At 38.6% G+C, this 14,774-nt stretch overlaps 1 protein-coding gene across 1 annotated transcript in view; it reads left to right on the top strand.

The window, feature by feature from the left end:
- Positions 1-8,846: 8,846 nt before the first annotated feature.
- tmx2.S (thioredoxin related transmembrane protein 2 S homeolog) overlaps positions 8,847-14,774 on the top strand; it is a 43,809-nt gene continuing 37,881 nt past the window's right edge. Inside the window, 1 exon segment of the mRNA NM_001095862.1 lies at positions 8,847-9,058. Coding sequence (NP_001089331.1) covers positions 8,870-9,058 — 189 coding nt within the window. The 5' untranslated portion in view covers positions 8,847-8,869.

The following is a 14,774-nucleotide window of genomic DNA, read 5'->3' as shown; positions in this document are numbered from 1 at the left end:
CGCTTTGCATGGTGGAAGAACACCGCATTCCAAGAAAAACACCTGCTACCTACTGTCAAATTTGGTGGAGGTTCCATCATGCTGTATGGCTGTGTGGCTAGTTCAGGGACTGGGGCCCTTGTTAAAGTCGAGGGTAGGATGAATTCAACCCAATATAAACAAATTCTTCAGGATAATGTTCAAGCATCAGTCACAAAGTTGAAGTTACCCAGGGGTTGGATATTCCAACAAGACAATGACCCTAAACATACTTTGAAATCTACAAAGGCATTTATGCAGAGGGAGAAGTACAATATTCTGGAATGGTCATCACAGTCCCCCGACTTGAATATCATCGAAAATCTATGGGATGATTCGAAGCAGGCTGCCCATTCTCAGCAGCCATCAATTTACAGAACTGGAGAGATTTTTTATGGACAAATGGTCAAAAATCCCGCCATCCAGACACTTATCAAAGACTATAGGAGGCATCTAGAGGCTGTTACATTTGCAAAAGTATTGATGTAATCGCTCTGTTGGGGTGCCCAAATGTATGCACCTGTCTAATTTTGTTATGATGCATATTTCATATTTTCTGTTAATTCAATAAACTTTATCACTGCCGAAATACTGTTTCCATAAGGCATGTTATATATTAAAAGTTGCTACTTTGAAAGCTCAGCCAATGATAAAACAAAATTCCCAAGAATTAAGAGGGGTTCCCAAACTTTTTCATAGGACTGTATATTGGTGATGAATCTGAACCAACATGTAATTTTATGACCCCCAGATGTACTCTTTCAAGTCAGATTAAACCCAAACTTTTAATAGCTCCAGTTCAACTCACTAAAAAATTGTCAAAAAAAGGGAAAAAAACACAGAGCAAAACTAAACCCTAGAAATTAATATAGCCAGGGATGCCATATTTTATATATAAACTTAAAGAACCAGCCTAAAGGTTCAGCATCTAATACGGATTCAGGCCTTTAAAGTCAAAAGTTTTCCATCTTCGAATTTGTAAGGAGTGTCTGCAACACATACATGCTAAGTGTTCTTTGAGCTGCTATTCAGAAGCGAAGCTTAGAGGTCATTGCAAATCATCAAGCAGAGAATTAAGTTTGTCTATCATATAAGCAGCTGCTACCGGGCTATTAAATTCTGATGCGAATTGTGCCGAGTTTTGAGCTGCCATGTACAAATAATTATTTACTTATTGGCCTCAGCCTTATATTGTGATATTTTTATATTATATTTATTCATTATCTTGCGTATTGGTCCCTAAGCTTAGTGACTGCAGTACAGAGCATGTGCAGTGAATCAGCAAGAGAGAAGATGGGGAGCTACACATTCATCTTTGGAGACACAGATCTGTACTGATTAAGGGCCGTGGTTGCCTTGGGCTGCTACAGAAGGCCAAAATATAATGTACATCATTTCTGCCCTACTTCTTTAGTTAAGCTTTAGTTCCCCTTTAAATCAACTTCAAACTCGATGTCTGGAGATCTAAGCGTAGTTTTAAGGATTTAGATGTAAATCTCTCTCAATTGCACATATATATCTGAATATAGAGTTATCACACTAAACCAGCTTATCCATTTTAGTCAGTTTGAATCATACATCAGACCTAGTACCAACCCTCTTATACATGATTATCTCAAAATTCCAGAGGGGCTTATAGTCAAAAGGGGAGCCAGAAAAATAGGCAGTTCTGTGAATTAAATAATTACCACAATACAATAATTACAATAATAATTGGAAATCCTTTGGTTGGTGGAAATTATATCGTCAGACACTGGTTGAAACTGCACATGCGGTTTATACAGCAGTAAAGACTTATCATGTCGATCAAGTAAGTTAGCAAGTATCAAGGAAGTCTTAAAAAGAATGCCTAATTAAAAAAAAACATAATTCTAAGAAACTTTGCAATATAAATCAGTTACAAATGTGATTTTTAAGTGATTTGTGTATGTATCTATCAAAAGCAATGTTTGTCTGTCCTTTTTTATTCTCTGCCCTGGTGGCTCAGACTGTTGAAACAATGTAAGACAAGACTGCTGATTAACATACATGCCTTTGCTGGAGAACTAAGACTTTTACAAAATTGTTTAAAAATTAACCAGGAGTTAAGCAAATGCTACTCTCTAAGGCAAAATTTTTTACAAATAACTTTAAAAACACTGACAATTTTTAATAAATGTACATTGCCTAGAATTAGATTGTTGTTAGGCAATTTTGTATTTTGGGGTTGATTTGCCCTTTAAATGTAGCGCTGATATAGTAACCCATATCACAATGTTCTCTCAGAGGCAGCTAAGGATTTGTTGTGGCATAATCTCTACCTAAAATCATGTGGAAAAAAATAGGACAACCTAGGGAAGCCTGTGTGTTTTTGTAACATTCTTGGACATATTTATATATAATACACAAAAGCTATGAATATCTCGTAAATTATATCCTTATAAACGGTGAGTTCTGATGTCCTTTCTGTCACATGACTCGCTGAAACTTGTGTATTATAATAAATAAAGTACCCACAGTTGCAAAATATGAGGATATTAGAAGTTACCTCGGAGTTCCATGACCTGTATAAAAACACTCGGCCTTCGTCCTCGTGCTTTTATATGGTCATGAAACTCTTTGGTAACTTATAATATCCTTAAATTTTACAAGAGGGGGTACTTTATTCACTATTTATCACTATTTTATCCCTATTTTATATTTATCACTATTTTTTTCTGAAACACTATCACAGTCACAAAGTCAAAAGTTAATTTGAGAAAAAAAATCTCCAATAAAAATCTTCAATGAAGCCACAAATAAGAAAGAAAAAATTGTCCTGAACTAAACAATACAACACACCATATATTCCTAGAAAGTGCACACCTGCAGCTATTCAGCGGCATCATCCTTTCCTTCATATGCGGAGAATTGTGGGTGCAGCTCTCTGTAGAAGTTTACGGTTAAGCCTGAAATAAATGAAAAAAATTGAGACAAAGTTAGATTTTTCACCAAAATTGCTGTGAAAACTACAAAAAACCTACTAAATATCAATCTGCAACTTGTTCCAAACAAAATGATACCACACATGCAGGGATGCACCTAGAGACACTTATGGAAGCATGGAACAAAATTAGTAACAGTAAAAAAACTGAAATAAAATGCAGTAAAATCAATACAATCAATAAATAATCAAATAAATACAATAATAACTTAGTAAACAGTGAAAAATACTAACAAATAAAAGATTATGGCAAAACATAGGCCGAAAATGCAGAATAAAATAAAGGCAAAGTAAAAAAAGTAAAAACAAATCACACTTACACAAGGCAAAGTAAAAATAAATCACACTTAAACAGTGCAGGTGTGTGTGTGTGTGTGTGTGTGTGTGTGTGTGTGTGTGTGTGTGTGTGTGGCAAATTTATCAAGGCTCGAATTTCAAATTGAAAAAAGTTCGAAATTCGAATTTAAAAAGACCAACCGAAATTAAGTCAAAGTTTTTTTTTTTTTGATCGTACAAATTGAAGGAATAGCACATTCTATCGAATTTGATTTCCCAAAAAAACTTTGATTTTTCAAAGTCCCCCACAGCAATTCGGCAGGTTTTAGATGGCGAATGGTCGGTTGAATTTTTAAAGAGACAATACATAATAAATTTCAATATTCAAATTTTTGATTTTTATTAAAATTCTAATCAAATTTGGACTATCCCCTAGTCGAATTACACAAAAAATAGCTCGAAATTCAAATTTTCACTTCAACCTTTGATCTGCCCCAAAGTATATAAAAATCGTGAAAAAAACTGTAATCTGTACAAAAAAAAAAAAGTTATATTGTTAAAAAATGTAGAGACAGTATGTTGGGCGGGTTTTGTGTTTTAGTTGTGAAAGTGTGTTACCTGTTGTAGATCAGCGCAGATCTCTCCAGCACAGGGAAGTCTTCAGCTGCAGCAGCTCCACGATACTGCACGATCCTCCACGTGTGCAGTAGAATGAGGGGGAGGCGCATGGGGGCCAAATTTAAATACCCCTGCAAATCCCATGTGACTGTGACGTCACAAAGCGGGGGGGCGCCGTGTGACACGATCGGATCAGGTATGCTCGTTGCCTAGGGGGATCAGAAGCTCCTGCACCCTCTATGTGCTTAAGATTTTGTGCAGAGAGGGTGCATTTTTATTATAGAACATAGATCCTACGTTCTTGGCACATAAAGCCTTTTTAGCCAAGAACGTAGGAGCTACGTTCTTGGCAGGGAAAGGGTTCATCTCAATTTAAACAATACTGGGAAATTCAAGAAATAAAAAGACTTTTCAAAATCTTCTGTAAAATGTAATTCTGCAAAAATGCAGTTTCTGGTGAGGAACAGATCAATACACCTCCACATTTATTCCCACTTAAAATGATGTATCACATCAGGTGCACATGATTAGAACATTGTTACTCAGCATTTTTGAAGGAGGTGTGCCCTATTTAAACTTCAGTGATTTAGTTTAGTGTGGTCCCGACTGTTGAGGTGAGAGTGAACACCATGGTGAGATGAAAAGAGCGGTCTGTGGCCTTCAGAAAGATTGTAGCAGCTTATCAGTCTGGTAAGGGATTTATCTCAAAAGAATTTGAAATCAGCTATTCCGCTGTCCGGAAAATAGTCTACAAGTGGAGGACCTTCAAAACAATTGCCAACATGCCCAGGTCTGACCATCCAAGCAAGTTCACCCGAGAGCAGACCGCAAGATGCTAAAAGAAGTCTCCAAAAACAGGAGCTACAGCAGCTCTTGGTACTGTTGATGTGAAAGTGCATGCCTCTATAATCAGAAAGAGTCTGCACAACTTTAACTTGCATGGGAGGTGTGCAAGGAGGAAACCTAGACAAAAACCAGGGGGTCATCTATCAACACTGGACAAATTTGCCCTTGGACAGTAACCCATGGCAACCAATCAAACTGCTGCTTTCACTGTTCTACTTGCAGCTGAAAGAATTCTGCATTGAGGAGTGGGGCAAACTTTCCTCAGACCAATATCAGAAACTGGTAGATTGCTACAAGAAGCGTCTCACTGCAGTTATTTCAGCTAAAGGGGGTAACACTAGCTATTAGGGGGTAGGGTGTTCTAACTTTTTCCTCAGTTAGAATATACATTTTTGTTGATATATTTTGCTTAATGAGTAAATCAAGGTTATTTTTTGTTGTTTACCTGCAATTAAAATCACGTTCTTTTCCAGAGATAAATAAGAACAAGATTAGACATTGATATGTGAACATTTCTTAATTAAGAACTGAATATTTAATGGGGTGTACTAATTTTTTCACATGACTATATATAGTTTTATAACATCCGCAACACTTAAACGTTTTTGTTGATTAAACACTCAGAGGCCTGTCACTAATATCAAAGTAGCAGTTTCTAATTTGCCAAAATTGTATAATAAATTATCACCATCCTCAAGAACCACCATTATCCCACATCAGCACCCTCTGTGCCTGCCAAACATTTTTTCTCTGCCCCTCACTTTTGCACCCTATTACTTGGTGCCAAAAGTTAGGCACCCCCAAGTGATTGGATCTACTTACCTGAGACGCCGGGTCAGTGCTCCTATCAGGAGAAAACTGCACCGGCCCTGGGTTCTTCAAGAAAGCACCATGGGCCGATCGCCTTCATGCTTCATCTTTCTTTTTGCTCTACTGTGCATGCACAGCTGCAAGAAGAAAGAAGAAGCCGAAAGACGGCCGATACGTGCTGCTCGATGGAATAACCCCAGGCTGGTGCATACATAAAGTGTGTGTGTGTGTGTGTGTGTATGTGTGTATGTGTGTATATATATATATATGGATATTATGTAATTTACATGTAATTTACACATTTGATATAGTATCTGTAAACAAAAAATACAAGCTCCAAACACATCCTGATATCCCTCCCCTTCTCCCTGGGGTAATTGAGAATTCAGTTCTTACTGTCCCCAAGTTTCACATCTACCATTGTCCTGATTCATGCATGTAGTGCTCACAACTACGGTACTTCAAATTAACCATATGATTACGAACCAATTGGTTATTACTTTTACTAACCAATTGGAAATTGACATAAAATCGGTCTATAAATAGAATGGTTAGATTTAGCTCCTGAAGTTCAAGAAGGATGCCAGATCCAATGAAAAGTATGAGTAAATGCATAGGTGTAGATATAATGAATCCATATTTGTAATCTTTGTATATAGATATAATATGCTATTTAGAGTAAATGTTATCTTGTATGCATTTTGTTACTATTATAGATATGTGTAGGTATGGCTGTTGAATAAGAACGAAAGCACCAATCCAAGAGGGTGCCAAATGTTAGGGCACCTCCCAAGGATTGTAATGACTGACCCGATACCCTGGGCTGATGCTCCTGTTAGCAGAAAACTGCGCAAACCTGGGGTACTAGCGAGCAAGCAATCTTCCTTCTTTCTTCGCGTAGGGGTGCATATGCAGTGCAAAAAAACAAAAAAGCCGAGGTGTGTCAGCCACTGAATTTTTAAAAGGAGCATCAACTTGGCTTTTCAGGTAAGTCATTACAATGCTTGGGGTGCCTTAACATTTAGCACCCCCTTGGATTGGAGCTTTAATTCTTCAAATGTATTTTGAAACATATTTGAACTAATTATTAAAGGGGTGGCTCACCTTTAAGTTAACTTTTAGTATGGCATATAATTACCAATTCTAAGCAACTTTTCAATTGGGTTTCATTATTTATTTTTTTATAGTTTTATAGTTATTTGCCTTTTTCTTCTGACACTTTGCAGCTTTCAAATTGGCGTCGCTGACTACCTTCTAAAAAGCAAATGCTCTGTAAGGCTACAAATGTATTGGTATTGTTACTTTTTATTAGTGATCCTTCTATTCGGGCCCTCTCGTATTCATATTCCAGTCTCTTATTGAAATCAATGCATGGATGCTAGGGTAATCTGGACCCTAGTTACCAGATTAGTTAAGATGCAAATTGAAAAGCTTCTGAAAAAAAAGCTAAATAACTAAAAAACCTTCAATAATAAAAAATTAAAACAAATTGCAAATGGTCTCAGAATACCTTAGAATACCTCAGAATACCCTCTTAACATCATACTTAAAGTTATATCAAAGGTGAACAACACTTTTAACTCTATTAATGCATTTTGCATCAGCAAGGACATTATATGCTTATATTTTTATTAAAGGAAACATCACAGCCAAAATCAAACACATATTAACAATCTGATCAGTACAAACTAAACACGTTTAAGCAAACTACATATTTAGATTTTTGAAACTGAAACTGCAGGTTTTAAAAAAATCCCTTACTTTGTCAAATGGGTTCTTTCACTGAGTCCATACAGTGACTATAACAGTGACCAGAGCATGCTCAGATTGTAGCACTGCCTTGAGTATTCTACCCAGAATGCCTTACAATAAAATGCCTGAATCTGTCCCATGCACCATTGATCCTACGTAAATTCAGAAATAAGCTGAAAAACAGAACATAGCAAATGAAGTACAGAGCATTTGGACAAAACATAACACATTAAAGTTATATACTAAACGTTGGGGACCTCCTTAACAGAGAAGGATAGGATGAATTTTGTGAACAGGCAATGCTAAACAATGTCTTCTAAGCTAAATAAAAATACTCTGTAAATAAACGAGCATTGACTCAAGGGATCAAAACACAATTTAGCCTCTTTATAGATTCCTGGTCGGGTCCCATCTTGACTATGCAGTGCAGTTTTGAGATAGGGGAATAGGGGATTTTTGAAAACCAAAATGTCCAAATGCATAAATCTAAATGATAATATGAACTAGCATTAAACAATTATGCTCCTTTTTGCTATACCCAGATAAATGGATTGCTGAATCATATTGGCCATAACCTTGCTGTGATGTTATTTCACATCAGAATGAAAAATACTGAATGATAACAACCAGCTGCATGCTGAACCTCGAAACTAAATATAGCCATAAAACGGCTAAATAAAGCTTCTGACTGTCCCCCTTCCAGGGGCGACTGTGTCACCATATTAAGCCTAAGTGCCTTATTAAAAAATATTAAAGATATTATCAAGAACAAAATATTAAAAGTATTGTCAAGAACAACGACACAAATGTAACTCTCTCTCCTGGTGCTCCATGACCTGAAGAGTCCATGCGGCTGTTGTAGTTCAGATTTTGTCACATTGAAGCAAGCACTGATAACTTGGACCCGTGTGATATGCGTTCTGACAGCAGAAACTCCAGCATTACTGGGCGTTGTGCTGGAAATCCATGCAGGGACACAGTTCTTGACTTTTTAAAAAGCGATTTTATTGAAACACACAGTGGTAAAATTCTTGTGCGGTGGGTGTACTGGACTTACGCGTTTCTTGCCATCACTCACCAGGAATATCTCGAAGAAGATAGAGTGGCAGAGGACAAGGTACTGTTGGGGGTTGAGTGTGTGTTTTCACAAATGCACCAGTACATGTTGGAACAACCGATTGGGGACCCGTAGCAGACGCGATAGACGAAGGCTCAGATGGAACAAAAGGAGCAGAAAACCCCTCCATCATATTCAACCAAGCAGCCTTCTTACTACCAAAAAAAACAAAACCTACGTAACTACCTCCTTAATGTTTGAGCGTCATTGGAAAGACGCATATTGACATCACTTCCACGTAGCCTATTACATTTTGTAGTCTATGCTTGCTTGGTATCTGATTGGTTCTGATGTAGCTGTTACCACATCCGATTTTACGTCCCACTGCGTTGATCTTGATTGGCTGTCTTTAACCCGGATTTTGATAGCTTGACCTCTCTTGGGGTTTTTTTTTTTTTTTTTTTAAATAGCAAAGCAAATTGCTCTCGTGAATCTTATTGGATGCGTGTTTCGCCTAGAAACCAGCAGTAATGGCTGTCCTTGCACCCCTTCTCGCTGTTCTGTACGCAGCTCCGGGACTGTTGCGATGGGTGTCGCAGCCCTATTACCTTATTTCTGCTTTACTGTCTGCCTCTTTTCTTCTGGTTAGAAAGGTACCCCCGGCTTGTAGTGTCCTACCAACACAGCGTGAGGACGGGAATCCATGTGACTTTGATTGGGTATGTGCGTCTTAAAGGCAAGGTGACTTTTACATTTAATGGCCTCACGTATGCGTCAAAAAAGGTTTTCTCGTGACGTTTCTTGACGGAACTTCATTTTTAATTTGCTACTGTCTAATTCATGATCTTTGTTAAACACTGGATTTTTCCAGACTTGTTCAATTTAATTTGACATGGATGAAATGTTGAAAATGATTTGTTTTTCTAGTGACATTACACGTGGGTTGTGATTGTAATTCGGAGTTCAAACCCTTCAAATGACCTTCGTTGCATATGTCTATGGACCTATCGATATATACACACAGACACCAGCATATACATAAATTAGTTTCAAGTCCAACTTTGATGGTGTCTATAAGGGAAAATTAAACCATACTTTCCTGAGATTTTCATTTCCTGTACTGAAGCATAGCAGTGGGTACGATTGGGTTAATCCCTGGTCACTTGACATGCAACAAATGACATAGCAGCCAATCAATTTGAATTCCAGCCAACCAATTTATACTTATTTTTGATGTAAAAGGAGAGCTTTCCCCACTAGGGTCTGGAAACTTGTACCAACTGCCATGCTTTAGTACAGGAATCTCTAAGTATGATTTGATTTTCCCTTTTCCTGTATTTCACATGGCAGTGGGTACGATTGGGATATACCCAAGCAGTATATATTAGGGTGGGAAATAACTGCAACACCATTATCTATAGTAGTTAATTTATACATCCAGAGAGATATTAGCGTAGCCATACCTCCCAACATTTTGGAAATAAAAAGAGGGACAAAAATGTTGCCGCTCATAGTGTGGCCACACCCCCTAAATACCATGTTAATTTTACAAAACTAAGCAGATTATAAAAGATAGTTATTGCAGTTATTATATAAATTAGTTATTGCAGTTTTGCTAATGAAGATGAATTGCCCTTTAAGCTGTGAGTCTAATTTTTCCCAAGGGACTTGTTATCTTATATTATTTATGTTACAATTACTTATTTGCTTATCTAGATATAGTTGAATTGTTACAAATGTATCTAATTTTCTGTTGTGGCTGTTCTGGGCTTTCTGCCAAAAGCCAATTAAGTTAGAAACTTTTGTTTCTAGCTGTTCAGTGCAGAGAAAAATTGGTCTTTCCAGTACAAATGAGGGACTGCGGGTTGAGCTGTCAAGAGGGACTGTCCCTCTAAAACGGGACAATTGGGAGGTATGGCATAGCTACGACACCCCAATAATTATACTGTATCAATAGCATAATTCTAGAATAAGACCAGCTACTACTTGCAGTAGTCTTTGGGTCTCTCTTCCTGTAGAAAAAGGACACTAGAACCTACAGTACATAGCACCACAACATTGAGAACAACCAGTCAGATTTTTGTGGTTGAATACATACTCCTCACTCTGTAACTGAAAGTATTGTGATGCTCCATATTACTAGCATGGATGATGAACCCTTCCATACTTAAGTTAAATGAAATGGGTAGATGAGCTAGATAAAGGAACTTTAACCTGATGAAAGATAGATAATTTTTAAAACCTTCAGATAAATAATGTTTATTATTATACTGAATAACATTTTGGTAAGAATATGCAGTGTAAAGTACTAGACAAGGTAACATTGTCTAGACATGATGGCATAAAATGATGAAACTATATACAACACATTGTGTTGAATTGGCTGCACTGTAACAAATCATGCTAGAGATGAACTACAGAAAGTTTAAAGATATCAAAACAGCATTACATTGTCTTGATGCACATATATTTACGTGCTGCAGCGGCAAGAAGTGTCGTAATAATGAGCTGTAAAGAAAATAAAATGCACAGAAAGGTAAAAGGATAAGCCAGTAGCCTAAAATAAAACACATTGATACTTCAGTATCAATTTGCTGAATGGTAAAAAGATAGTTTAAACATACTACAGGTATTGTAGCTTTGTCATTTTATATGTAATATATATATATATATATATATATATATATATATAGATATATATAGAGATATATATAGAGATATATATAGAGATAAATATAGAGATAAATATAGAGATAAATATATATATATATATATATATATATATATATATATATATATAGATAAATAACTTACTATCCTACAGCACCATTTTGAATGAGCCTACAGAGGTACCTACTGTAAAAGAAAAGAAAATGGTTTGGAACATAGCTGAAGCTTACATGTGCAGAATCAGTAAGATAATGTCAACACCCCAATATTAAGTAGGGTACTGTAAAAAACATCAGATCTAACACCATGTAGAAGAGCAATGTACAATATTGATATCTAAGTATCTTAACGCGATGCAAATTATTTTGCACACTGCACGCAAATCCAATAAACTGAAAGGTAGTCGGGTAATCTAGACTTATTCTACAGTTAGGTGCTTTTTGAACAAGATGCAAGTTACCTTGCACACTGCAGGTAAATCCAATAAACTGGAAGGTAATCAAGCAATTAAGATGTATTCTTCAGTTAGGTGCTTTTCTAACAAGATGCAAGTTACCTTGCACACTGCAAGTAAATCAAATATGCTAAAAAAGCTGGAATGTAACCAGGCAAGACAGTTCTATCTTCATTTAGGTGTTTTTTTCCGGGATGCAAATTACCAGACTCTGAGATTCAGATAATGGTTCCTCTCAAGATACATCAAAGTCAAGTCTAGTGGATTTTATTGTCATTTCAGCCATATACAGTAAATACACTACATAGTAACTATATGACGTTCCTCCAGAACCCTCCGTGCTATACAACAACTCTAGTACACAGTCATGCTGGGAAAAGTGGACATTTCCGTTCCTTATGAATATATTCAGTTCAGTCCTTGGGCGTTGAGATACCCGATGGCTTGTGGAAATAGACTGTTTCGCATTCTGGAAGTCAGCGCTTGAATACTGCGGTATCTTTTACAGGATGGCAGGAGGGTAAATAGATCATGTGCAGGGTGGGTGCTATCCCTGACCATGCTTGGTAGTCTTCTGGAGACGGTGGGTGTGGTAAATATCCATAATAGCAGGAAGCGAGACCCCAATGATCTTTTCCGCTGTCCTCACCACTCGCTGCAGGATCTTGCGATCTGATATAGAGCAGTTTCCATACCAGGTAGTGATGCAGCTGCATAAAATGCTTTCAATAGACCCTCTGTAGAAGATAGTGAGTGGCTGGTGGGCTTTTTTCAGCTTTCGCAGAAAGTAGAGACGCTGCTGTGCTTTTTTCACTATAGAGCTGGTGTTAAGGGACCAGGAGAGGTTCTCCGCCAGATGTACCCCAAGGAATTTGGTGCTCTTGACAATTTCCACCGGACATCCATCAATGTACAGTGGAGAATGATCCCCACGTGTTCTCCTGAAGTCAACAACTATTTCCTTTGTCCAGTCCGTTACCCATTTCACCTCTATATGCTAACTCGTTCTTGCTGATGAGACCTACTATGGTTGTATCATCAGCGAACTTGATTATGTGATTGGATCCATGACTTGCCACACAGTCATGAGTCAGCAGTGTGAACAGCAGTGGATTAAGCACACAACCTTGGGGAGCTCCCGTGCTCAGTGTGATGGTAATGGAGGTGTTTTTTCCCATTCGGACTACCTGAGGTCTCTTGGTCAAGAAGTCCAGGATCCAGTTGTAGATAGAGATGTTCAGGCCCAGCATGCTCAGCTTAACACTCAAGTGCTGAGGAATGATTGTATTGAATGCTGAAGTCTATGAACAGCATATGTACATATGTGTCTTTATTGTCTAGGTGGCTAAGTGACAAGTGCAGGGTAGTGGCGATGGCATCATCCGTTGAGCGATTGGAACGGTAGGCGAATTGCAGTGAATCCAGAGATGGCGAGAGCAGGCCTTTGATGTGTCTCATGACCAGCCTCTCAAAGCACTTCCTTATGGTGAATGTTGGTGCGATAAGACGATAGTCATTTAGGCAGGACACGTGGGACTTCTTTGGCACAGGAATGATGATGGACTCCTTGAAGCACCTCGGAACAACAGCGGTGCTCAGGGTTGGTGAGAACATCTGCCAGCTGGTCTGCACATTCTCTGAGCACTCTTCCAGGGATATTGTCTGGTCCAGAAGCCTTACGCGATTTGACTCTGCAGAGTGTTCCACACATCGGTTTTGGTTAGTCAAAGCACCTGTTCGTTGTGTGGGGGTATGGTCTTTGACACCTTTGTGTTAATTTTGTCAAACCGGGAGTAAAATTTATTAAGCATATCTGGAAGGGAGGCATCATCATCACAGTCTGGTGTTGTCATCCTGTAGTTGGTGATAGCCTGAACGCCTTGCCACATGCGCCTGGTGTTCCCGCTGTCTTGAAATTGGCTATGTATCCTATGACTATATGCACGTTTGGCTGCCTTGATGGCCTTGGACAGTTTTGCCCTTGCCGTTCTTGGAGCTTTGCCTTCAGATCAGGTGATAAGGCAGCTCTGAGACCTCAGCAGTTCACGTACCTCAGCAGATAACCACGGTTTCTGATGGGGGTGTATAGTCATGGTCTTGGAAATGGTAACATCATCTATGCACTTGGTGATGTAGCACATCACAGTTGATGTGAACTCTTCCAAATTTGTATTATCCTCTACAGTCGCAGCCTCTTCGAACATGTTCCAGTCAGTGTACTCAAAACAGTCCTGAAGAGCAGGGATGGCATCTGCCGGCCAGGTTCTCGCCTTCCATGGGACTGGTTTGGACCATATGACAATCGGTCTATAGGCAGGTATTAACATAAGAGAAATGTGATGAGTATCCCAGGTGAGGCTCTGCCCGGTATGCCCCAGGAATGTTTGTGTAAACTAGATCCAATGTGTTTCCCCTTTTGTAGCAAAATCTACATGTTAGTAGAATTTTGGAAGAGCCACCTTGAGATTTACATGGTTGGAGTCTCCAGCAACAATGAACAATATGTCCGGGTGTGTGTTTTGCAGATCACTAATAGCTCCGTACATCTCAGAGTGCCTCTTTAGCATTTGCACTGGGGGGAATAAATACCCTGATGATGAACACAGTGGCAGATAGAAAGGTCTGCATCTTAGATGAGCTCTACTAGCGATGAGCAGTGGGTGGAGACTAGTACAGAGTTATTGCACCATTCCACACTGCACCAACGCACCCCCCCCGAGTCTTACCACACAGAGCCACATTTCTATCTGCACGAAATGAGGCGTGCCCTTCTAACTGAATGGCGCCATCCAGTATTCTGTCAGTGAGCCATGTGTCTGTGAATACAAGGATGCAGCAGTCTCCTGTACAGAACTCCTGTAGGGTGGCTTTCTGATATTCTCCTGCAGCTCACCCACTTAACTATAACTTCCTCCCAGTACCCTTACCATAACTGGGGGAAAAGGAATGATCACTATTTTTTTAACTGAGGCATAGAAATTTGCCTATGGATGTTAAAAACTCGTACTTACATAACATGCTTCAAGCTATTAAACAGCACATACCTGAGGAGAGCACTCGTCCTAGTTTGCATTCTCAAAGCATTTGGAATGCAACCATCGACTTACTGTGCGAGTTCAACCACCATGCTGCTTATTGCGATATACAGGCAACGGAAGGATATATTTAGGAACCCTGGAGCTTCAGCAGTCAGAGGCAGGAGACCCTGCTGGTATTGGGATGAGCTTACGCGCAGGAAAAATAAGGATGGATTGGTGGGGCTGGAATTCAAATTTATTGACTGCTATGTAATTTCCTGTGTATCGCGTAAC

This window comes from Xenopus laevis, chromosome 7S (genome assembly GCF_017654675.1).
Source record: "Xenopus laevis strain J_2021 chromosome 7S, Xenopus_laevis_v10.1, whole genome shotgun sequence".
NCBI lineage: Eukaryota > Metazoa > Chordata > Amphibia > Anura > Pipidae > Xenopus > Xenopus laevis.
The sequence above is the reverse complement of the archived record's forward strand: the minus strand, read 5'-3'. Positions and strand labels throughout refer to the sequence as shown.